This window comes from Amblyomma maculatum, chromosome 11 (genome assembly GCF_055883805.1).
Source record: "Amblyomma maculatum isolate TAMU_Amacu chromosome 11, ASM5588380v1, whole genome shotgun sequence".
In the NCBI taxonomy this organism is placed as follows: Eukaryota; Metazoa; Arthropoda; class Arachnida; order Ixodida; family Ixodidae; genus Amblyomma; species Amblyomma maculatum.
Window position 1 is genome coordinate 11,384,887 of NC_139354.1, and position 25,832 is coordinate 11,410,718.

Below are 25,832 nucleotides of genomic sequence, written 5' to 3' on the forward strand. Positions count from 1 at the left end.
GGCAGCTGTTAGAGCTTTAGTTTAGCCATTTAGCTACTGCACACATTTTTAACAAACAATAGTTTGTTCGTGGAACGCGAGGGTTGGTTGTAACCTGTTAAGCGCGTAGAAATCGCATCGCGCTCTTCGATTTGCGCTGTCGTGCGCTTCTTCCTCTTCATCGTGAAGTACATACGTCAGCCTTCTACAGTAGCCACCTGCCGGGATGTCACCGTGGCCACAGTACTCAAGGTTGCTCATTCTTCTGCCCGCGAGAAAGCCACCTGAGGAACCCACCTTCCGTAATTTCCCTCTTCTAATATACACCACGGAAAGGATGATTTTCCTCTTTCAAAATTTTCATCGGTCAATCCTGGCTGCTGGTATATGCTTAATTCTGCTGCACATTCACTTCATGTTAATCGAATCAGTAGATTGAAATTGTTCAAATGAACTCAGTTCAATATGTCATAAAGGTATTCCGACTGACGATGTGGATTCCAGGCGTAGAAGGGGGCTATGTGGCTACATCAATCCTGCAGAAACATTCTCTGCAAATATATAGATAAATTAGCTTCTCTTTATTGGGCATAGGTAAACGCCAATAAAACCGAAATGAACCCCGCCGAGGTGGCGAAGCGGTTACGGCGTTCGACTACTGTGCCCAAGAAAGCGGGATCGAATCCCGTCCTAGGCGGAAGCGAAACGGAGTGGCTTCCGTGTGCTGTGCGATGTCAGTGCACGTTAAAGAACCCCAGGTGGTCGAAATTTCCGGAGTCCTCCACTACGGCGTCTCTCATAGCCTGAGTCGCTTTGGGACGTTAAACCCCACAAACCAAACCAGCCAAATTCGAAATGAAAGGAGGTGTTTTGTCTCGTGAGCGAGGCTTGTTATTTAAGGGAGCGGGTTAATAAACCGGAATAGGAGGTAATTGCGAACTGTTCTTTTTCGTTATTAATTCACCTTCCACGACACTCAGGACTGTCCGTGTCCTAGCGCACGCATAGACTGGCATCTTTTGGAAGCTGATCCTTTATTGTCCTTCAACCCCGCCGGGGTGGCGCAGTGGTTACGGCGCTCGACTACTGTTCCCAAGGATGCGGGATCGAATCCCGGCCTCGGCGGCCGCTTTTCGATGGAGGCGAAAAGCAAAAGCGCCCGTGTGCTGTGCGATGTCAGTGCACGTTAAAGAACCCCAGGTGGTCGAAATTTCCGGAGTCCTCCACTACGGCGTCTCTCATAGCCTGAGTTGCTTTGGGACGTTAAACCCCACAAACCAACCAACCAACCTTTATTGTCCTTCACCTCAGTAGTAGGATGAAAGACGCGCTGAATGTGGTGTCCGCCTTTAAATTAGCGGCATAAAAACTTATGCAGCAGCAAAGAGGGATCAGCGCTGAGAAAATCAGCTCAGAACAGGGCTTTTGGTAGTATAATGGTATCTAGCATTATTATCGTTAGGTACAGACATAGGAATTATAGGTGTAGGTAAGGAACTATAGGTATAGGCTATAGGAACTGTTCTTACCGAATAGACCGTCGGCTTAGGCCGCCACCCGACGGCTTTCGGCGGAGTTCGAGAGTTTTGCGTTCCAATTCACACCGCATTATATATCGCCTCTCTTTGACAACACGTTTGACAAAGGTATGCAGTGGGTTTTGTCGATGTATGAACGGCAGTGAAGCAACCTTTGCGTCGCATGATTCTTACATTTCAGAGTTGTACGAGAAAACAAAACAACCGATTCTGGTTTAAACCCCCTCTTCCACCCTCGCTCTTTCGCCCCTAAATCAGCCGCACTCAGCGAATGCACTTCTCGGTCAAGTCGGCCTCACTCTCCCTGAACGCTCCGCTCCGATTGTTCCATCTCATCCTCGAAACGGGTCGCCATCGCACTCTGTAGGCATATGTACGCGTTTGTGCACGTTCACACTCATTCCGATGGACAAACAGTCGATAGAACATATGCTTCTTTGCGAACTTCGTATCGTCGTTGCGTTGTTTCCCTCGGCAAGGAGAGGCAGGGTTAAATTTAATCTACTTCTTTTCGAGGAGTGTAGCGGAAGAATAATAAGTAGTAATGATAACGAAAATAACACTTTTCTAGCTGTGTAACCGCACACCCAAGTGAGGTGGCGCCGGGTCTGAGAGGCCTGCAAGCGATTCTTCTAGAATGGCTTGCCAGTTGGCTTCAATGCGCTGCCGGGTGGGGAGCAGTGACGACCGACCACCTGCTCGCGTGTTCCCGTCAAGAGTGTGGACGACTGTGTATGTTTCTCGGAGTTGTCAAATCTAGCCGTGGCCCACCCCATGTTCCGCGCACTCTTAATACGAAGTTTCTTAATACACTCCCACTGTCCAAAGAGTCTCGGTCACGTTACCGCATGAGGTGCGATATTTTCAGCAGTTGTTGCGGAAAAATGTCCGGACACCGGGGAAACAACGACAGACCCAGAAATAGCCGTGAAATCCATTTTTGCTGAGAGCCAAACTCGAAACAAATGCGTCGTTACACATTTGACGATATCACAGCCGAAGTGGACAGACATGAAGGGATTTGGCCCGGCTGTGCACGACGCGGAGTTGAAATAAGCGATACTCTTCAAGGTACAACTGCGGTTGCCTAAGGAAGGGAGAGGGTTGTGTTGCGAGGCTATGCAGAAAAGCTTGTGAGACTAAGAAGTTAACTTTGCTGTTTACCGCGGCCGGCGCTCGTTTCGGGGTAGTTGCAGACCTGCATGAGCGAGTCTTGTTGTGATGATTATGAAAAGGCCACGCGGTTTGCACAGCAAAAATACTCATAGCAAACGGCCTTTGAAAAACAAAACAAGAAAAAAAAAACGAATAATGATACTGAATGATCCTGCGTTTGGGCCGGAGTCGACCACTGCCACGTGTCCCACATAATGCGCAGATCGTGCTTTTAGCATCTCCCCCGCAGAGATGGATTACACCGGGTAGCATTGCGAGGGCGGTGCACGTACCTGCAGGGTCGTGGTCGTTTCCGTAATCGTGAGTATACCGGGACTCACGAACCTGTGCGGAAGAGACAAAAGTATGCGCGAGGCAGCCTCGCCTCTGTCGCCTAGCCTGAAAAAAAAATAATAATAATAAAGAGTCCGGTAAACAGAGGCATGCAACCGAGTTGATAGGTCAGCACGACTTCCATGTGGAAGAGAGCTAGAGCAGGAAGGGGAAAGGAGAGGAAACGCGCAAACCGCGTCATTTGATTCACGGCGGGTCAGCGACTACGCACAGGCGAACTCACCTCAGCACGCCCGCGCCGCGCAACTACCGTATCAAAGCGAATTTAGGCTATCCGTACGCTTTCCTGAAACCACCACCGGACTATAGTTGGGGTTAGTGAAGAACTTTTCTCTATGTGAGAGAGTGGCTGCGTTTAGAAACCGTGCTTTGGTCTCAATTTCACCGCTTCTGTTAAATAGTCTGTACAGATGTACTGGGGCTCTAGTGGTATGCTTTTTTTTTTGTAACTGCAGGTGTTCGCCAGAAAAGTAACATACCGCGCCTTCATTTCCCCCCAAAATAAACTAACTAAAGACTAAAGAATGGGCATGGGCAGGACATGTAGTGCGAAGAGAGGATAACCTTTGGTCGCTTAGGGTAACAAACTGGATTCCAAGAGAAGGAAAGCGTAGCAGGGGGCGGCAGAAAGTTAGGTGGGTGGATGAGGTTAAGAAGTTCGCGGGGGTCAAGTGGATGCAGCTAGCACAGAACCGGGTTAAGTAGAGAAATATGGGAGAGGCCTTCGCCCTGCAGTGGGTATAGTCAGGCTGATGATGATGATGATGATGAAAGACTAACACTTTGGCAAACTCTGTGCCATGTCTCTAAATAAAAATTCACGAAATGAACAGGCGTGGTTACTATCGCGTCCACTTTCTTCAGCTTATAAGCGTCCTCCTGTGTCTTCAGGGCTGTTATCTGGAAAGTGTTTTCTCACGTCGAACGCCGTAGTGGAAATACCAGAACATCGAGTTGTTTGGTTATATTGTCAGGCAATATGCTGCTTAGATGTGCGTGAGTACGGTAACAGCGCGTGAGCACGCATCTCACCTCTCCGTAGCGTGTGGTGCACCGGGCGAGGTAGCTAGCGCGTGTGTGTATTCTTGCGCCTTTTCCTTTTTGTTCCAAGCGCAGCTCAGGCCTCAATTTCCTTATGCATGCATCATGCGTGACGGCCAACAGGTGCTCTCTGGACTCGTGGTGACTTGTTCATTTCTGTTCTCGGTTAGGCCGTTCTTGTGGCCGGCCTGCTCAGCTTCAGCATTTTCTTACATTCAGATGTGCGGCGCATACTCGCCCTGTTTGTCAAAAGAGAGAGAGAGAGAGGCCGCTGACAATCACTTTCGTCCCACATCACTGGAGGAGGATTACGAAAACTGTCTTCTTATTCGTTCATAACTTCAAACTGCCCTATGCGCATTCATAGTGCTCCGCTACACGGCCATAGTAAACATCAAGCCTGCAGGGTTGGTGACTTTCGAATGAATTCTCTACTTTAGTTAATTCATCAGGACTGTTCCAATGGAACTGAATTATTCTCGTCATGGGCAACTCTTACATATACACGCCTATATGCAACTATGTATTTATAGCTGATCATTATTAATGGCCATATCAGTTTCCGGAATTCCGTAAACGCAGTCATACTTTTGAAGCATGCGATTTTCGAATCGCACCAGAAATAGACGAGAGAGAGAAGGAGAACTTTATATAATGTAAAAAAAAAAAAAAATAATAGTATTGAGCTCCCGTGGTTGGGTCCTCATTCCAGGACTCCCACGGCCTTTGCTGCCCGGCGGGCCCGTTCAATCAGCCAAAGCTGGTCTTTCGATTCCGAACTGGGCAGCATAGCCTCCCACTGCTCCGGCGTGCCGTTGTGAATCATGGCCCTGCATCTATTTTCTGGCAGGCCCATGTAATATGATAAATTGTCGGTTTATGTCCACACCAGGGACATGTGTCCCTGTATACTGTCGGATGTATCTTGCTGTATGAAGACAGGCATGGATAAGAATTTGTTTGTAGCTGCCGCCATGACACCGACTGCTCCCTGTTTAACAACTTATGAGGCGGAGGATACCGACTTCTGGTCCCCCGGTAGTGCACCAAAACGTCTGCGTAGGTACGAGTCACTGCCCCGGTCTCTCCGGCCTCTGACCTCCCTCGGTTTGCATAACCTCGAGCTGTGAGATCGGCCTGGATGTTCCCGGCAATGCCGATATGCCCCGGAGCCCAAAGTACGAGTTATTTAGCGTCGCTTGTCCCGCCGGCCTTCAAGATGGTGACCGCTTTTTTGCCAATCCTGCCGTTAGGGAATCCTCGGCAAGCGGCTTGCGAATCGGTCATAACTACCAGCGAACGCCCGGACCTATTGCCCTCAGCGACCTCTAGAGCAATAGCGGCCTCCTCCTAATCAGACACGGTGCAGTTCCGTAGCGAGGTGCTCATTTTCTCCTTTAGCTGTAAATCTATCACCGTCACCACCGCATCTCTTTCATTTGAGTGCATCGCCGCATCTACATAGACGGTGTACTTGTTCTGAAAGGTCTTGGCTAAGGCTTCCGCCCTGGCCCTACGCCTACCCTGATGAACGACAGGATGCATGTTCTTAGGAATTGGCGCTATCTACAAACGTAGACCGGATCGCTCCCGGTATATCTATCGTCCGTTCAATTCTCCAGTATGTGGTCATGATAGCCCAGTCTTCGGAGGAGAGCTCGTCCCGCCGTAGGGCGTTTTAGCCTCATCTTCGGAGAGACAAGCTGTGCTTCCCGGTGCTCTTCGTAGGTGTTTAAGGCAAGGGCTATTAAATTCTCGTTTGCCGTTCGTATTGGCAGCCCCAGCGCTGTCTTGTTCGCCTTCCCGAGGATCGCTTTCACGTGCTCTTTCTCCGTCTGGCTCAGGTGTTGACAGGGAAGACTGCATGGCTCTGCTTACCACCAGCGCCCGCACTAACTTGAGCGTGTCTTCCTCCTTTATTAGTAGATCCTCTGCGCGAAGGCTAATTGTGTTTTCGAAACTCCGGAAACTGATGCTGCCGTTATTAATTGCCTGCTCAACTTCTGTAAGTGTATCAATGCGCGTATGCGTAGCAGTAATTAATTTAACTAACAGAATTTTTTCATAGATATATATATATATATATATATATATATATATATATATATATATATATATATATATATATATATATATATATTTTTTTTTGCGTGGTGGATAGTTTTTCTGAAACATGCGATGTGTACTTGTATGTCGCTGTACGCGTCACTATGTAGTACTGCGTGTGAAAGGTGACGTCATCTTGGTATGATAGGCCGATGGCTATTCCCCAAACGCATTTCTCGGGTACTGTGATGCGCTCTGTGTAGCCGTACGGTTATAAACTCGGACAGCACGCGCAGATTACGTCACTCGCTCAGAAAGTGACTCAAGCAAACGTGTTGGCCAATAGATCTTTCGGTGAACAGGTAACAATTGCACAGTTCCCATTCTCCGCTTCCCTTGCGGATTCGGTATTGGCAGCCGCGGTGGCAGTTCGCGTCATATAGAAGCGAAGCCGCTTGTTGCAAAGTTGATGCTTCTGCGCTATTTGTGCGGTTGAATCGTGCACACCGAAACACCACACAGATAGTGTGGAGTAATAGCCGCACTGGCTGGCAGCAAATCGCGCTGCCCCATAATTTTCACGCGCACTTTTTGGTGAGATGCTGAAGAAAAACAAAAACAGGAAGGCCCGCGTTAAAAATACGGATATGATCATATGTTCGTCATTTGTAGGTGGAAGTCGGGAAGGATAGTTTCTTGCTAGTAGTGTCCGGATCATCGTCTTCGTAATTGTTGTAATTGCTCCGGTATCGAGTTGCCCAGCAAATAACACCTGCGGTTTGCGGACTCCTAGTCTTTCGCGCTTTGTTCGGTGCTGTTGCCGTCTGTGCTTTCAAAATGTGAATGTGCTCACGTAAACCCGGAAATACAGTTTTCACCAACGCCACCACTTCTGGACTTGGACGTGTTTTCGTAGTAGCTGCAAATCTACGCTAGTGTTTCACTAGGATCACTTCTGCGTTTCCTCATTGTCATCAACACGGGCGTCATAAAGTACAAGCCCTTCACCTTACATTCACCTTGCAATGACGGGACTTGTACCGCAGCTTCTTGTGGGCAAAAAGAAAATAAGGCTTCCGAGGTGTGCAGTGTCGTCGCCCTAAGCCAGTTTGTTCCCTCCGTATTTTGTATGTCTTGTGTCCTTTTCGGACGTCCAGAGCACAGCGCCCTCTCGGTTTACGCTTGGGAACGTCGTCAAGGTCTTCCAAATTGCCTCCCTGGAAGCTAGGGGAAGCCTTTTCAGCGGCCGAAACAAGAGTTCTGCTTGCGAGCTTTTTGTCTCTGTACAACTCCTTCGGCAGCGGTGTCGTTCTCGGTTGTCTCAAGATTGCCCCTTTCAATGCCTGACGCCAGCTGAGGCTTCTACGTTCGTTTTGTTGTGTTTTGAAAATTTTACTTCACAAATGGACTAATGTTCGACCGTACCGCCAGGTATAAGTGCACCGCCCTCTGAGAAGGGTGAGTCATTCTAGCTCTTCCTAATCAAAATTGGCGTCCCCACCGAGCAGCTCGCTTGAAAAATGGTCAGAAATTAGGTCAGGTCAGGAATAATGGTCAGAAATTAGCCCGACCTGTCGCTCCTGTGGTGGGACAACAACACTGAGTCATATAATTTTGGATTGTTGTGCTCATCTACCTCTTACAAAACTCATGCCTGATCCCTTCCTTGACACCTCGAATGAAGTTAAGGCCAGCGACGATCTGGACATCCAATCACGAGCTGTTGCGTGGGCTTGTGTAGCCCAGAACCATCATGGTCTCGGACGCACACGCCACCACGTTCCTGAACCCCACTTTTTCTTTCCTCACTAAAGCTGTACTTGGCATGGTGACCATGCTGGCCAAGTGGAGTGAATCAGATATATTGCTACCAGAAGACTCAGTACACGGGTCAGCGCCGGACTAAGAAAACAGCTTAATCATACTTGCGAGTCGCAAACCGTTAGCCAATCAGCGGCATCTCAAAAGTGACGTTTTCCCACACCCGGCTTCTTGTTGCCGGTAGCGCTCAAGAACTCTCGTCCGCGCGAGACCTGCGAGACCTTTCGGGAAACCGCTGGTCGCCTCAGGAATGTAAGCATCAGTACTATAGAGGCACTGCCTAGACGCCAGCGACGGGTCGGTCGCACGACCTTTACGGCTGGCAACTGTGATTGATCCTCAAATGTCATTCATAAAGTATTACTACGTACGAAGTTTTAGTTTTCGTGTTTAGACGCGCTGTGTGTCCCTTCACTTCTCCCCATATAAATGAGCAAATGAACCCATAGCCGGAAGCTAGTGTGGGGTTCGAAAACAAAAATGCATATATCAAAGACGCAGCTTTTGCTTGAAATGAAGGTGCAATAATACAGGCGAAAGACCAAAACGCAGCACTGCGTAAAGATAAACTACATTATCGTGCGTATTACTGCAGAGCAAAGCAACGCAGTACAGCAGGAAAAAAAAAAAAAAAAACGACCGCCACATTGGTCAAATAGGTTTCATAATGTTATTTGTTTTGTGTTTCGCGACTTTCATGTGATCCTTTCATCTATGGCGGCAAACTATTTTTAACATCAATTTCTGGCTTGCTTGTAAAGAACCGAGGCAATGAGAATTTTCGTTTCCCACGCTGCGGGGGGTTTGGCAGCAAAAACGTCAATTGGGGGGGGGGGGGGGGGGGGGGGAAGCTCTTGTGCGAAGTTTATTTAGTTCTTGACAACGAGCAAAATTCCCAGTTCAGTTATGCCTGCTCCATACATCACTATTGCTTTACGATCATTCTTACTGCAACAGTCACCTTCGTCAAACATTTCACGCGTTGTTCATACTGTTGTTTGCTGTTGTGTGCGCACATTGAAACTTCGGTGTCGTCGCCTCGAAGTCTTCCTGCTCGCATTTGTATCTTGTCGTCGACTGGGCTCCAAAGCAGCCCGCAAATGAACGGTGCTTCAAAGCGTCTCAACACTCTCTAGGCTCCTTTTAGCTTCGTATTTTCAGCCCGTGCTGCAGTGACAGCGATCATTCATTTGATAAATATCCTTGCGTATTGTGATTGATGACGTGGCAGGCACCGCTGTACCCGAACCGTTTCGCCGGAAATGGGGGCTCCCCCAGTCCGTGTCTACCCGTGTCTGGAAGTGCAGCGCTCGAGCCAACGTACAGTTCTCACGCTGTGGCCCCGTATCACTGCCTGGCGCTCCACTTAGGAAGGGTGGCCGTACTGGCGGAGTCACTGGGGCACGAACGTTTGTTGCGACGCCGCACTGCGCTGATAAACTCTCGCGTGTATTCCGTCTAGGTGGCGGCATGCCTCCACCTGCTGGCCGAGTAAATGCGTTCCTGCCCGACCAGGCCCGTAAGAACATGTCGAGAGAGTGCTTGCCACCTGTGACCACACGGTCTTAGGAAAATGTCGTTGATGATGGCCAGGAGGCAGATAGCGAGGAGCTCGGGAAATTTTATTGGTTAACGCGAGAGTAGAAAAGTAATTTAAATGGCACTGCTCGTACAGAAAATTACCCATGCCCCTAAATACATTGGATCGAAATGCGAGTAGTTTTTTAGTCTTAAGGGTGGTCTTTGCCTTAAATTGAACGCAATGCGGTGACGATGGGAAGGTGCCCTTATGTCGCTCGTCGCCCACTTTGAGGCGCTATCCGTTGAGGCGCCTTGTCTTTTCAGGGTAGAGTCGAGTGGAAAGAGAGGCCGACGTGCCGACTCTCGCGGCGGCGGGGCTTTTAGGGGCGGCGACCGACGCATTTATCTCGTTGTAGGCCAGCGTGTCGGCTCTTTCTGCGACTTGCGAATGACCGCCGCTTGACACCAAAGCTTAAGAGAGACGATGTCATGTCCCGACGCAAGTTGTTTGGCCTTGGGGATAACAAAGTTGCGAGAGTTCGCGACTCTTCTGCGCAAGTAAAGGATGCCAGGCTTTTCTTTTCGCCTTCTCTCATTAGCCGCAGTTTACGTAACATCGCTCAGCGGAGCAAAGCAGTGGCAGAAGCACCAACTGTAAGGTTAATCCTTTTTTGCGAAGAACACCGCCATCACTACCTCCTAGCATTTCTTTTTATCCATGGTACCGTCACCGTACTTTTCACTGCCTTTCGAGTGACCGCATCAGGCATTGGGTCCCGTACCGTAAATGCACTGAAAGCCGATATATTTGACTACTTTGAGCAAACAGTGCGGAGAGGTATTACTTGCCCATGTTTTCAATTGGACACTGCAGGACTTTATACCTCAAGATCGGTAAAAATGCTGTACCTTAAAAATTATTGGCAATTGAAAGGACGTAGTGATTCCCGTGCATACATTTCTCGATCTTAGTCACTGCAACACCAGCTATCCATAGTACCTTCCTACCAAATAACCCAAATTCCCCCCCCCCCCCCCCACACACACACACACACCTCCCATACCTCCCCTACTCTTTTTTCCTATTTGAAAAGATTATGTGACACGTTGTGAAACTCAGCTTTCTAGGAACGGCCACCATTTATCATTGTCATGCTTCGAATATTCATTTTGAGGCGTAGAACCCGCTTCCTGTCAATGTTCCATATTGGTTGTTAAATGGAAGCCACTGGCGAAAGAGATGTATCGCAAATAACGCCTCCTAAGCTGAACTTTGCTTAGTATGACGCACACTTTACAGTGCAGATGTCGGCAAAGAGGTCGCCGCCGTCTTTTATGAGGGTCGTTGAACAAAGAAACGCCGCCCCCCGCCTTGTGGGCTCCTTTTTTCCTCCCGCCTTGTGTGTGTGTGTGTGTGTCGTCTCATCGCAGTCAAGCAGAAATGGAGATTATAGAAGGAGGGGTGATGTGGGAGACAGCGGGGAGCTCCCAAGTGGTGACTCACGCATATCCTGCCTTGTGACGCGTGGTCACCCAGTCTCTTTCCCCGTTGAAATGCGCCCGTTACGTTCCGAGTTCCTCGGACTGTTGCTCCATTCTAATGGAAGTCCATGCAGGGGTTCGCAGTGAAAACATTGATCACTTTGCAAAAGCAGTCATGACAAGTTGAAGTTTTTTTTACGTTCTGTGTATTAGTGGAGCCCTTTATCGTACCGTGTTTGTGCTGCCGAAGCACGTGGAGCCCGAGACGTCTTAAAACACCATTTATCTCATACCGTAGTACAGGCCGGGTGCCGCTGTTCCGCGGAAGGCTTCGAATATGTCGCCACTGCACTGACGTTGGCCGTACGCGATTACCCTATCCCTAACTAATCGTGAAAATAGAAATTAAGGGAGGTATTGTTTTTATCGGGTTTCCGAAATGAATATCAGAGCGTAGAAATGACGAAATTCGGGCATCGAACCACAAACTATTAAGCAAGATAATCACTACCGCTCAACCAAAACTCATAAAAAAAAAAAAAAAAAACAGCCTTGTATATTTATAGTGAAACAATGTGTTGCGTACATAATTTACAAATCATTACGGAAGTAGCATAAAATGTGTATGTAACATCAGCGCAACAAAACATGAGAAGGCAAGACAGTGCACGCCTGGGCAGCCTTCACATATTTTAATCTGTTGTGGATTTCTTTATTGTCATGCATATTACATACATCGCACACCAATAACTTCCTTTCCACTATGTTTAAGTTAGGCTCGTTCACGTACATATATAGGCACTGTCTGGCCGAGCGTCGACTTGTCAAAATTTTCATACCCATGCACATTGCGGTAACAGGAGCACGTGGTGTAGTGCGTATAGGTAAAGCACTGTGCAAGTTGTAATATGTCTCTTCGCCGAATGAGCCTACATCCTTTTGCAGAAGTACCAATCGTGGGGGTCACCCTCTTAATAGTTAAATGTTGGGCTAGTTGGTATTCTGACATCGCGACATGACCTACGAGTCACTTGTCAAAAGCGCCTTTTAAGAGTGACATCACGAGTGTAACATTTAGCGCTAAACGGCAGGACGAACGTGGGCGCTACTGACAACTGATTTGTTGAAGGAGAGCGAGGCATATAAATATAAGTCCAAGTCCCTTGTTAGGTTGCGTCTGCGCAGGCCTGTTGTATATTTATGTCTCGCTCCCCTTCAACAACTCAGTTGTCAGTAGCGCCCAGTTTCGTGCTGTCGTTTTGCGCTAAATGTTATACTCGTGATGTCACTCTTAAAAGGCGCTGATGACAACTGACTCGTAGGTCATCGGAGGCTGCTGCATGTTATATATATATATATATATATATATATATATATATATATATATATAATAGCGCATCTGTCAAGCGCATTAGCCAGCAACGGTATAACGGTGAAAACTCCGTCGTCCCAGTAGGGCTTTTCGCTCCTGGTAGAAGTTGCAAGTCGTTTAAAAGGACGCTAGGAAACACCAACTGGTAGGACAAGGCGCATGCACGAACATTCACGCATTCTTCATGTTTCATGGAGTCTTATTCTTAATCATCACCTCACCAGTTTGAAATGAGGGGAGAGTGAAGCTGCGACATAGTGGAGTATTTTGCTGCCCAACCATAGCCGTCAGAGAAGGCCGTGAAATTGATCCTTATAGAACAACGAAAATTAGATGCACGTGTCCTCCGTAACCCGTTAACATTTCCCATAACGAGGCAGTGCGGCCGCAGAAGAACGTTTTGGCGCGTTCCTGAATGCACTGACTTATAATTTATAAGTTATGGAGTTCGGCTCTTCGATCTCGGCGACGGCGGTAGTATTCACGAAGGCAGGTAAAAAAGCAGAAAAAAAAAAAAAAGCAGGACCCTCGCTGTGGCCTCCTTGCGGGACGTTAACACCTCAGTTTTCTCTCTCTCTCTCTCTCTCTCTCTCTCTCTCTCTCTCTCTCTCTCTCTCTCTCTCTCTCTCTCTCTCTCTCTCTCTCTCTTTTTGTAGCGTGCTGGCATATTTTTCCTTTCTTTTTATTTACGAATGTTTTATTAGTGTGTGTAGCTGCGCCTGCGCTCAGATGGCCTTTAGTTCTATAACCGTTGTTTAACGTGTGCTGGTCCACAGATGCAGAGGTAGACATGCGAGGTTGTTCAAAATGGCCACGGTGGTCTTTATTTATACGGGACTGGCACGAACCCCTTGTTGCGGAAGGAGGCCAACTGGGTGTGAGAAGAGCGGTGCAAAACCGTCCCAAACACTTCGGGAGAAGGACCCTGAAGCCCGTTTTTCCTTCTTCATCTAGCAAAGTACACGTACTTCACGAACTCAGTTGGCGCGCATGTCTGAACAAGGCATGCAAGTCTGCGCTGGCAGCCTGCTAGACACAACGACGTCTGACGTTTCGGTATTGTCTGGAGCGTTCTCCGATTCCGCGCATGTACAGCGGCGCGCCATTGAAGGTAACCTGACCACAGGAAGCGCAGCGCGTCGCCTATCTACTCTCCGCGGATTGCGTTTCGCGGTTTGATATCTCTTCTTCGCTGACTCGACATGTGGCGCGCAGACGGAACAAGGTGCGTGAATCACGGTGCGTGCGTCTTCTGTGGGAACGGGGATGTTGCGCTGCACCGCTGCAAGAGGTGTTATACTATATGCCCAAATAAGACGCATTTGGTTGGTACGGCTTCGGCGACAGTCACGCGCCTGCCATTCTGCATTCTCACGTGCTCGTGGACGAACCCGTGACGTCACTTCGTCGGCTTTGCATCGTCTGCCTCCCGAAAGCGTTCACGTGACAGATGAGAACGCTCTACGATGGAGTCTTCGGAATGACAGCAAAATAATTTCAGCGTATTGGCGGTGCACTTGCGGCTCTTCACGTGTTCAACCAGGTTGGCGTTCGCACAGTGCACGTTGGAGGATTCCACGTGGTCGAAATTTCCAGAGCATTCCACTGCGGCGTCTCTCATAGCCTGAGTCGCTTTGGGACGTAAAACCCCATCAACCAACCAACCCAACCCAACCGGCGTTAATGGGCTAAATCCAATGGATCGCTCTGTATATGGGGCTGGTCACAACTTTTTTTTTTCTCTCTCTCACATATCTGCCAAGGGGGGACTAGAGGGAAAGTGCGCGCATAGCACTCATGACTGACACAGGCGGTCCGTGTTTCCGTAAAGTCTAGCTTTCTTCTCCATCAATTTTAATTGCGTGGACATATTTATTGGAATTATGACTTAATCTTCCGTTGGGTTGCACAATCTTGCTTTCACAGTTCGTCTTGCGCTCGCATGGTGTATTAAAATTGCCCTGGAAAACCGGTGCGCTTTTTTTTTGTTTGTTTGTTTGTTTTTCTGACAACGAATGTCGGCATATTGCATGTGACCCGGGGGAGGATCTGCAGATGTTAGTGTGAAGTCTTAAAAGTCGAGAAAGAGTTGCGTACGTAAACTTCCCTCTGATAAAATGAGCTTGTCTAGCATTTCCGTGAGCTTTATACTTAGCTAAGGTAGCACCTTAAGATTTCCGTGTGGTACCGATGCCTTTTCTCTCGTTTTCCAAAGGTCCCTTCCTGCAAAAGGCCGGCGTTAGCGTCGGGATCGCCGTGGCGAGAAAAGCGGGAATGGATAGAGGGTGGTGACGTCATAAGTCATAACCACATAACCTCGCGCGGGTAATTCGAATGCCCCCGCAAATTTCACACAGTATAAACAGTGACGACGGCACTATACAATTCCTCATTGGTATATCGGGGCACGCCGGACTGAAGCGGCGGCGGCTCTTGCTAGGGTCGTCGTGACGTCACTCGGAACCACCGTGCTCGGAACTGCCTGAAAAAATTGTGGTCAGATGGCGACATGATTCAAGCATCCTTATTACCTGTAAGCGTGTAAATTAATGTCTCTGAACAGAAAATTGGCGTGCAATTGGACTCAAAAGCCTTGCGTCAAGAGTCAAGACAAGCCACTGAGGTCATCGAAGGCATTTCGAGACGTATTCGTTGGTTTGTGTTTATCGTGGGATTGTGTGTCCGTATCTACCAAGTGATATGCAAAGAAGGGACACATTAACGCGATCATATCTACCCTCAGGGCATATATTGATATCTTGCAGCACTGAAATCTTGACCTATCGGTGTCCGCTTCCATTGGCGGTATACATATTCGAAGTCATACGAAAGTCTGGTTATATGGCCCTGTTACGTCCTTGGATTACGTCAGTCGTGTCGCTTGATTTTACATGGCGGTCTGCTGTCGTTGAGTAGAGCCTCAAGAGGAAAATTAATCTGAAATTTGCATACGAAACATCGCACTTAAAAAAAAAAGTTCATTGAACGCCGAGCTACGATGAAATGCGAATGGAAACGCTAAACGAAACGTAGCGTCGCGCGTCCAAATATGAATCGGACAAACGTCCAGCTGTTCTTCATCCAATATCGCATCACGTCTTGAAAGCGTGTAATGACGTCAGATGACGCTGCGTCAAAATACCCTAAATAAAAATATTTCTACACTGTTGCTCTAGCCGAACTGAAATAAAAAGGAGATTCATGGTCGGGAGTTGCGACGTGCAGCATAGAACTGGAGTGTTAACATAAGCATTAGCCACGTCATAGTGATCTAAAATCAGAGATACAAATCGAATTCTAAGTGTGCGTAATAATTTTTTTTGTTTGTTTCTTGATTTGCCCATTTGCGTCAATTGTGAGCGCGCGTGTAGTCACATCGGCGTGCCCCCACTGCGCCTACGCGTGTAGTGCAGTGCTGGAAACCAAGCGGCCTCAGTAGTCTGTCCCGTTTCCGCAAGCAGCAGCTGCATGATTTACCTTGGCAGCTGCGCGTGGCGGGAACTGGGGGAAGCGAAATTTGCTCGCCGAAGCGGGTACTGCTGGAGGGGAGTAGGTGCGTGGCGCGTCGTAGGCACATTGACACAGTGTGGAACATGCCTTCCCGTTATTTCCGCCGAAGTAAGGGCTTCGCTCTACTTTTAGAGTTGTAGCGAAGAACGTGCTGGCAGAGGGGAGTATTAGTATTGTATTAGTATTGATATTCGGAGTAGTAATAGTAGTAGTAGTGGTGGCAGTAGTAGTAGTAGTGGTGGTGGTGGCAGTAATAGGAGTAGTGGTAGTTTGGTTCGGTTTGGTTTTGGAGTTTAACGTCCCAAATCCGCTCGGGTCATGAGAGACGCCGTAGTGGAGGACTCCGGAAATTTCGACCACCTGGGGTTCTTTAAAGTGCACTGACATCGCACAGCACACGGGCGCCTATCCTTTCGCCTCCGTCGAAAAGCGGCCGCCGATGCCGGGATTCGATCTCGCGTCCTTGGGCACAGTAGTCGAGCGCCCTAACCACTGCGCCACCAGTAGTTAGCAGTAGTAGTAGTATAGTAGTAGTGGTGGTAGTAGTAGTAGTAGTAGTAGTGGTGGTAGTAGTAGTGGTGGTAGTAGTAGTAGTAGTTGTGGTAGTAGTAGTAGTAGTTGTAGTAGAAGTATTAGTAGTAGTAGTAGTTGCTGTTGTTGTAGTAGTTGTAGTAGTAGTAGTTGTTGTAGTAGTGGTAGTAGTTGTAGTAGTAGTAGTAGTTGTAGTAGTAGTAGTAGCAGTAGTAGTTGTAGTAGTAGTAGTAGTACTGGTATTGCTGTTAGTAGTAGTGTAGTAGCACTAGTAGTGGCGCACTGCAGCAGCCGCGTCCGCCGGTGTGGCGAGGCCGACGACTGCTTTACAACAGGTGCACCTGCAGTGGCTAGGAGTCTCCGCCACGGTCGGCAAAGGCCCTCGATCACCCCGAAGTTTAGGAAGTTCGAATTAGTATTTCCCTTCATTGCGCGATTCGAATGTCCTGCTGTGACCGGGAGGCGAGAGTTTGAGTCCTCGTTCCGCCGAAAAGCTGCCGCTACCATAGACATCGGTCGGGAAACATCCTGATTGGTCGACAGGGTCGTGACGCCACAATTTCATGGCCAGGGGCGGGAATTTCAAGCACCCCGCATTCAGCTAATGCCAACGAATTGGGAGAGGGTCCTAATGGAGCTAAAATTTCCGAGGAGGTTCCTGTATTGAGTATTTAATAAAATAGAAGTAATTCAATGAAATAAAGTTATCGATTTTGGCGTTTGAACCAGAACCCTCTGCATTCCGCAACGCATAGTCCGCGAATGCCTTTTTTTTTATGTCCTAATTTCCTGTTCACGATGAAACAGTCTTTCTGATCTCCGGGGCTATGGACTTGGGAGATTTCGTCGGTTTTGCCTCAAGCTGCTTGCCACGGGCTATCTCTTCACACATCCCTCGTAATCGCCTCTTTAGCTGATGACTGCTGTTGCGACGCGGGTCTCCTCTTTCGATCTTTTTTTCTCGCGGCGGTGGCACGATCAGCCGGATCCAGTTGGCAGACCTGTGCATTTTATTTTCCTTCCTTCGGTTGCAGCAACTAGTTTAGCTAAAAATCTTATGTTTTTCACAGAACTAATCGAAGTTCAGTGGACCTAACGTAAAGCAACGGGGAAGCAAGGCCCTAAGATGAAAAACCCGCGTGAAGGCTAGTTAACCGTCGTGCGATATAGGGCCGCCTGTAGTATGACTGTTTTCCAGCACTCTAGGGATGTTGTTGTTGTTGTAGGAAGAAGGAAATGAAAATGCACGGACCTGCTACTGGCTCTGTAGCTGAGCCACCTCCGCTGCCTCGTGCGGAGAGAAGAGAAGAAGTAGAGAAGGAAAGAAAAATAAGAGGGAGAGAAAGACGCGCGCCGCAGCAGCCGTCGCCCACCACCTAAGCGGTGGCGGGTGCAATGACGGCCTACAACAGATAAAAAAATCGGTGGCAGGCTAGCCCTCACCGCAAGCGGCGCTGACCTACCAGTCCCAGCCCCGTAGGGCCAGGAACAGCCACCCTTCACCCCCTCCCCGTATTCTGCTGTTCAGCAATGGGTGTAACGTAAACGCTCAATGATCATGCGTCGAGTGCGGACATGAATACTGCGTTTAGATATCGAACCTTGCGACGAAGATATCATCGTCCTCGTGATAGCCGCGGGAAGCGTAAAGTGGAACGCGCGTTAACTGCCGCGCTTTGTATAGACGCCCGTGTCGCTCCCTGATAGACGAAGTGATGATAGTGAATAAATGTGAGGAAGCGATATGAACCATAGCAGCGAGCTGCGACGATCCTGTGGCTCGCGTATTGTTATATAACCTCCTTGCTCGCGTCATGCAGCATCGATAGCGTCGGCTGTATGGATGTTCGGAAGCGACATTGTTATCGAGTGACTGTATGACTGTATTTAGTGCTAAGGAGCCATCGATTCCACGGTCGAGGCTCCCCTTCCCAAGCCCCTTCCTATTCAGTGCGCGCTCGCGGCGCCCTTCCATGGGGCCTTTCGGAAGCAGCATTTGTTATAGCTCTCGCTGTAGTGAAGAGGTGGCAGCACCAGTACCGGCGTCGGTCGCAGTTCGCTGATCAGAGGAGGAAGCAAATGTTTTTCGCCTCCTCCACTTTGAGCAGAGCGCTGTTTGCTCCCTTGATGGTAGAAGAGGAATGTTGTGGCATTGATATATTTTTGTTGTTGTTGTTGTTGTTGTTGTTATTCGGCGCCGACTGAGCACAACTTTGTCGGATTATGTTGTCAGTTGTCTATTTCACTTGGCTTTGAAAGCTGCCTTTACAACGTTGCGTTGCTGCACTTATAGCCGTCTGTCCTAAATCGCTGTACTGAAAGTGCTAAAACAATATAAGAGCTTTTGGGTCATTATGCGGGGACGCTGTGTTGCGGTTTCTGCAATGCTGTAAAAGCACGTAAACAAAACAAACTTTCAGACACCTTGCCCCCCTTACGCTATGCAGGTTGAATATATGGCGATATTACCGTCATCACCGTTCAAATTCATTGAGCGCATGCGCTATCAGCGACAAGCGATTGATGTTCATTTTTTTTTTTTTAAACCAGTCAGATCGCGAAACCTAAATAGTAAAATTTGGCAGCGTGCGCAAGCTTGTTCATTTATGCTTCGTTCAAAAATACAATAGCAAACGCTACGCCATGGCGCTCTGAAAACCTGCGCACAAATATGTCAGAGAAAGATGAGCCGTGTACTGCAGGTGTACGGATTAAAGGGAGCCACTCCTGAGCTCTAATTAAAGATCGACTGCATAGACCATGAACATGTTTCATATTTACTTAATTAGTTGATTATGGTGATGAGAAACCGCATTGCGCTTCCCTGATCTTGCCTCTTGCATCACATGATCAGGAAACCGCATTGCGCTTCCCTGATCTTGCCTCTTGCATCACATGATCAGTTAAGATTATTTTCACAAATAAGTTTTGAATTATTACTGTAGAAATAGTGTTCGATGCTTCACCAACTAGTCCCGCAACGTGTTTTGTTAAGTCGAAACGCATCTGGCACAGAATTGCCAAGTCTGAAGCTTACATCTGCGTGGCGATCAAAGGGTCCTTTTTTATCATTTTTCGTATATCGAGGCTCGCGTTGCGCAGCACTTCCTCAGGATTCAAGTGATGGAGTTTCTATGAGAGCGTTGGGAGGCGGGTTCCCTGAGCAATCCCATAGAATGTGATTACGGTCGGCTTTCTCTCCGCATTTTATACTGTCCGGAAATATGTGTGCGTAAACCACAGGGTTGGGGAAGGAGTTCGTTTGTAGTTTCCTCCAAACAATTTCTTGCTGTCTTGTTAGTGATTTGTATGGTGGAGAGTATACTCTCCTAGAGAGTTTGAGGTGTTATGTAAGTTCACTGTATGTGAGCAATCCTCCCTCCATTTCAAGTTCCTCGGCATTAGGTCTCACCGCTCGGCCGACAAAACTTCGACCGTGTTGATGAGCAGCCTCATTGCCTCGGTTCCCTGAGTGGGCAGTTGTCGATCCATACGAGTTCTATCTCTCTGACCAGTCTGATATCCGCGAGGATATTTCTGGCAGTATTTGATATTCTGCCACGCGAGAAGTTACATACGACAGTTTTTGAATCGCTGACAATTATATCCGCATCTGTTGCAGCGATGTCTAAAGCGATTGCGGATTCTTCCGCTTGATCCGAGTAGCGGACTTTGACCGAAGCGGCTGATACGCATTTACTGACGTCACTGGACTGCTTAATTACACAGATGGCAAAGGCACCTTCAGCCATATCGTAGTCCGAGGCGTCGGTGTACACCACACCATCGTGATTTAAGTATTTTCTGTTTAGGGTCCTAATTTTAGAGAGAGAGATACCCTTTAATGAAGAACAGAGATTTTAGCTGGTGTTTAAATTTCGCTGACATGCTACTCTGTTTAGGAAGGGGAATTGGGAAGGAAAAGATTGAAAAATAATCGTGAGGAGATTAAAAGAAATGATGAGGGAGGTAAAATGCGGCCATTAAATGCGTTCTAAGGTGCATCGTGGAGTAAAGTTATAAGATGAAATGATGAAATGCATAGTCTGATAAATGTGCTTATAGAGTTCACAGCGTGAAAAATGCCTGAGGGTAACATTCAAGGTGAACTTAAAGTTTGTCTAAATGTCTAATTTCTTTTAAATACGTAAATAAATTGCGAGTCTGTTGCCTAGGGCAGGCCAAGGGGCCTAAAACAATATCCATTGTTAAAGGCACTGGGAAGAGCTTTTTCATGCTATGTTCGTAGTACGCACGCTCGGCAGCGTACGCAGGACACTCAAGTAGGATATGTTGCACAGTTTCAACCGAACCACAGTTGCCACAACGCGGACTGTTCATTTGACCAAAACGGTATCGCAAGCTATTTGTATAGGCACAGTTCAGGCGAAGTCGGTGATAAAGAGTTTCTAGTTAGCGAGGAAATTTCGGAGGGAGTCTTGATCTTATATGTGGGGCAATCGAGTAAAGAAATTGATAGTGATTTATCTGCAAGCTCCAAAGTCGATACTTTGCTTCGGTAGCAAATTTTTTTGCCAGTTGGGATGCATCAGATTCATCATCATATGCATCAGGATGCATCAGTTAAAACACCAAGGCAGTTTAAACACTAACAGCAAAATGAAGACTTCGGTCAAGGGAAACTCAGCAGCAGAGTAGGTTAATTTAACTTCCGAATCGCTTATCCCTTATTCGCGCTTCGTACAATTGTTTCGGTCCGAACGCGTCTCTAACGCCCGGTGTAAACGTGACTGCGTCTACTCTAGCCACGTTTTGCGTGGTAGCCGGCTAGAGGCATTCTCTAGAAACCTCTCTATAAATTTGGCGATGGTAATTGCAAATCATAACCTTAGAACGATTCAGATTATGAGCGACGCTTTAGTGGATGGCTGTGAGATGCGCACCCTCACGAAGGGGCATACATGGAAGTACCCATGTTAAAAATAGTCTAGTGTCGACTAATTCCTCTCTCCTGTCTTTCGTTCGCAGTGCGTGAGTGAGGGCGGCTGTCGCCATGGGTCAGAAGATGGGCAAGCAGCGGTCGGCGGACATCACGCCGGCCCCCAAGGACAAGGTCAAGCGACGCAAGAGCAAGCGCGAGGCCAACGGGGACACCCAGGGCACCATCACGCCCACCGGCGACGGGGTGGTCGCCACGGCCGTCCAGAAAACCGTGCAGGTGAGGCACGTGCCGTGCTCTCCGCTGCTTCGGACTGTTTGACACACATGCTGGTGTTTACTTGGTGCGGTCGTTGTGACTGTCACTGTACAGTTCCCGCCCGCCTAATTCGAACTCCCAGTTTATTCGAACGGACGACTTTATCCCGTCTAGGGTTCTGAATTTCCGGTTTTTATTCAACATTCGGCCAGCTTCCTTCGGAACTCTTTTTTTTTTTTTTTTTTTTTTTTTGTTCTGGGGGGAAATATATGGGTGTCCTCGTACATTGAGCGGGGTCTTGGCGTTTATCTATTGCCCTACATTTACACTGGACTGCTCATGTACGATTATTTAGTCACTATTGGCCATCCTTGCAGAAATAGGTCCTACTGTCGAAACAAGAAATTAAAATGCCGTTGTTAAAGGATCGGGCCGTGAGAAAACAAGGTATTATGGCAAGTTGTAAAGACTTGGTTGTCGACTTCTCGTCGCTGTCCTGCGCGGAACGAGTATGCCTCGCGTCATTTCGTCCGCGGGCAGCGATGGGATTGACATTATTGTCGCTGCCGCTGAAGCGAGAACCTTACAACACTGTTTGTGTCGTTATGCGTGGGTTCGCGTTTCCAGGTGCTTGTTATGCTTCCAAATGTTTTGTGTGTAGCTCAGAGCGGCGGAAATTTTGTCTAGGCGACAGCCCTGCACTGGTGATGTAATTCTGAACTGTCTTGTTACCCTAGCCGACAGCGCTTGGCGAGCAGGAGATGCCTTCAGATTTGATTCTTGTCTCTGAGTTCGCGGATGAATGCCAGAATACTCACATCTGTAGATCCTCGATATATCGAACTCGAAGTGGATCTCCAAATGGTTCGATATATCGATAATTTCATATATGAAACATGCGTACAGATGTGTTTCTCCCCCAACCCAAAAGCTAGAATACGGTGCACCCACGCTAGCGGCGCGCTTCCTGTTGCGATACGCGCCCCGCCGTCACACTGGTAGACCGCCACGAACGCAGTTTCTCGCGAGGTGTACGCGCGCGCTTCTGCGCTTCGAGTGTCACTCCGCGCCAAGCGTTGAAAAGCGGGGAGCACCTCAACGTGCCGCTCGGGGGGGTGCAAACGCGCTCTCTGTATTATATAGAAACAGGTGGATGTGTCAGGGCTCAATTCTTGCACAGCGTATCACAAGTGCCTTCGGGGTTGGCACTAAACCATGCTGTAGACAGTACTTCCGGAAAAGCCACTGATGATGAAGAGGTCTTATTCCCTTAGTGGTAGATGATAAGGCCAACAATAAATCAGTTCAAATACGAGACACTTGATTTCTTCGTTTCCTCCAGCAGCGAAACAAGCCGGCAAGAGCTGTCTCAAACCTCTGGTCAGCATGGCTTGCTTCACCGCACCTCAACCAGTGAATCGAACTCCAGCTCCCCCTCATGGCGACAGTGTCACGTTGAAAACAATCATGCCAGGCCGAAGTCCACTTTCATTTGGACTCGATGTTCACCTTGACCTGTGGTTTTCCAACGTTAATGTTGCCAGGAGGTGGCCAAGGCTGCGCAGCAGATTGGGCTCCGCGCGCGAAAGCTAGCCATGTGGCACCACTAGGAAAAGCGCCCCTTGTAGGGCCATGGCGCGCGGTTCGATATATCAGTGTTCCGATAAAGGAGAGCTCGATAAAGGCGAACATCACTGCTATACTTTTGCATTGGGTTTTCAAGGGGATTTTCTGACAGTTCGATATAAGCAATAATTCGATATATTCGGTATCGGCTGTAATAAATTTCAAGGAAACTATTGTCTTGGCGCTTTCTTCGTTCTGTCGCTTCCTTAAACTTTTTTTCCCGGTAATGCACTTCAACTGGTACTGATTGGCTTCAACGTCACGTTGCTGGAATCAATGTGGAAGGTAGGTGTGTTTTAATACAGTAAAAAGAAAGGAAGGCGGTTATGTTACATAATTTGAGGTTGACAGCGCGGGAACCAGATTTGTCTTTGGTTCCTCTGCTGTCAACTTCAACATGGCAAAGCAACGGGCGCCTAGCTGTTTTCCTGGCGAACTGTAGATTCATGCAATCTTCTTCGTTACATTGTGTTTTATTTTAGATGCCAGATATGGTTCAAGGGGCAAAGAGGATGGAGAAAGGCTGAAGCAATTAGCCAGCTTTTTTTTTTTCTTCTTTAAGAGATAAGCACGTTAAGCGGCTGGCCCGCGTCGCCGTTGGTCCCGTTGCAGGCGCAGCCGAGCGAATGAGAGTCGCGAGCCAAAGAGAATTTCTCAGAAGAGGCGAAAGAAGACTAACGAGCTCTGTGCCCCTCGCTCGTTGCTCTTTTTTCTCCTCTTCTGAAAAATTATTTGGCTCGTGAGAAAAATGGAGTGCTTGTCACTGCACATACATACATACATACATACATACATACATACATACATACATACATGCATGCATACATACATACATACATACATACATACATACATACATACATACATACATACATACATACATACATACATGCACTCTACATACATACATGCACTCTACATGCATATATGCACTCATACATACATACATACACCCATTCATACATACATGTAACGCACGTACGCACAAGCATATCTCCAATTATTTGCCACAATATATCGTAAAAATGCATCCATAGCTGCGCTCAAATTTAACATTAGGGAGTATCGTAATCGTCCTTACAATTTGCCAATATGTAGAAGGTCGTGTTATCATCTGGGCGCCTCTCCTGCTTTTTGTTTGATAACAAACTTTTTCGTCTTTTTTTTTTTTTTTTTTTTTTTTTTTTTGTACAGTCCTATTGCCTTTCCGTCTCCTCTTTTCACGGGTATAAACAAAGAGGCGCACTCATCGAAGGTGTTCACTTACTAAAATTAAAGGAACCCAAAAGGTTGCTTAGAATGTTCGCATTTTTAAACCCGGCCTGATTACCTGAGCCACCATATTTTGCTACTCGCCGTAGTACTTTAAAAAGACGAGAGAGTAAAGCGTTTGTATGGCTTCAGCAACAGCGGTTCTCCGTCGACATTCCAATGGAATGTCTTTGAGAGGCTTCCTATGTAGGCGTACAAGACTTGCAGTTGAGTTGAATGACACATGGCTCGAAGGCATTTGATTCGCCTTCCGCAGTGCGGGCATTAAACTGTCATTCATATCTGCAGTGCATTCATCTGTGTCGAAAGCTCTGCCGCGTGTTGCAGCTACTTCCGTGTTCAGGGAAACGCTTTCCTGCATTTCATTTCTCACGTAAGCGCTTTGCCTCTGCATTTCTCTCAGTGCCTCTGCACTTCTGCTACCAAATGTCGCTAGATGTCGCGGATTCTAACTCTTACCCTTTTTAGTTAAAGAAAAATTGAATTTAGATGAAAACCTTAATTCCTGAGCTCTTGAACGCTATCGCGATTCTCGCCTCGCTGCGGTAGCTCAGTGTTTAGGGCACCCGACTGCTAGTCGATTTGGGAGACGTGAGTTCGATCTCCGCCGCGGTGATCGCTTGTCGATGGAGGCGAAAAGCATGGCGGCCGTGTACTGTGTGATGTCAGTGCAGATTTATGGAGACCGGGTAAGTCGAAATTTGCGGGGTCTTCCACTGCGGCGTTCCTCATAGCCTGAATACAGGGGGGGAATACTAATAGTATAGATGATGTACTAGCGACACATTTTCACTATAGACCCGTTACAAGATTATTTATCAATGGCAAACATTCATAGTAAACGCCACTGTCATCATGACTGGCAAAAACAGAAGCAACTCTGCAGCAGACTGCAGGAGACGGGAGCGGGTCGGACTGCGAGTTTCAGTCGCGACTCGCTAGGCAACGCGGGGAACTCCAGACGGCTGTCCTTCAGTGACTGACCGTTCGGGACCGGTGCCAACTCTGAAATCCTCTTTCGTCCGCATTGCGTCTCCCAATGTACTACTTTGCTTCGCGGCCAGGAGCCCTGGTTGATGAAACAACGTTCGCGCCGGTGGGGATCAGTGGCGTTTCACTGCGGATAATTTTTCCTGCTTCGGGAAATTTCGGGGCTAAGATATGACGAAAATCGAATTGGCACCTAGTTTCATATCATTTAAAGACCAAAAGTCTCCTTTTTATTATTTTTCTTTTTGTTCTGCCGGTTGGCGATGTTAAGTTGCTGCATGGAGAAGGGTCCGACATAGATTTTTTTTTTTTTTTAGAAATTAGGAAATTTTCTGTTATGGCGTAGAATATCGGTAGTAGTTACGCTTGTATAATTCAGGGAAATGTCTATTGTAGTAGTAGATTCCCTCTTTGTGTCAATGCCTTTTCTGAGCGA

General features: G+C 47.8%; 1 protein-coding gene across 1 annotated transcript in view; it reads left to right on the top strand.

The window, feature by feature from the left end:
• The window catches only part of LOC146172857 (uncharacterized), a 100,619-nt gene that overhangs the window by 51,268 nt on the left and 23,519 nt on the right, over positions 1 to 25,832 (top strand). Inside the window, exon 2 of the mRNA XM_084584097.1 lies at positions 21,340 to 21,529. Within this exon, the coding sequence (XP_084440223.1) occupies positions 21,365 to 21,529 (165 nt within the window). The 5' untranslated portion in view covers positions 21,340 to 21,364. The remainder of the gene's footprint in view (positions 1 to 21,339; positions 21,530 to 25,832) is intronic.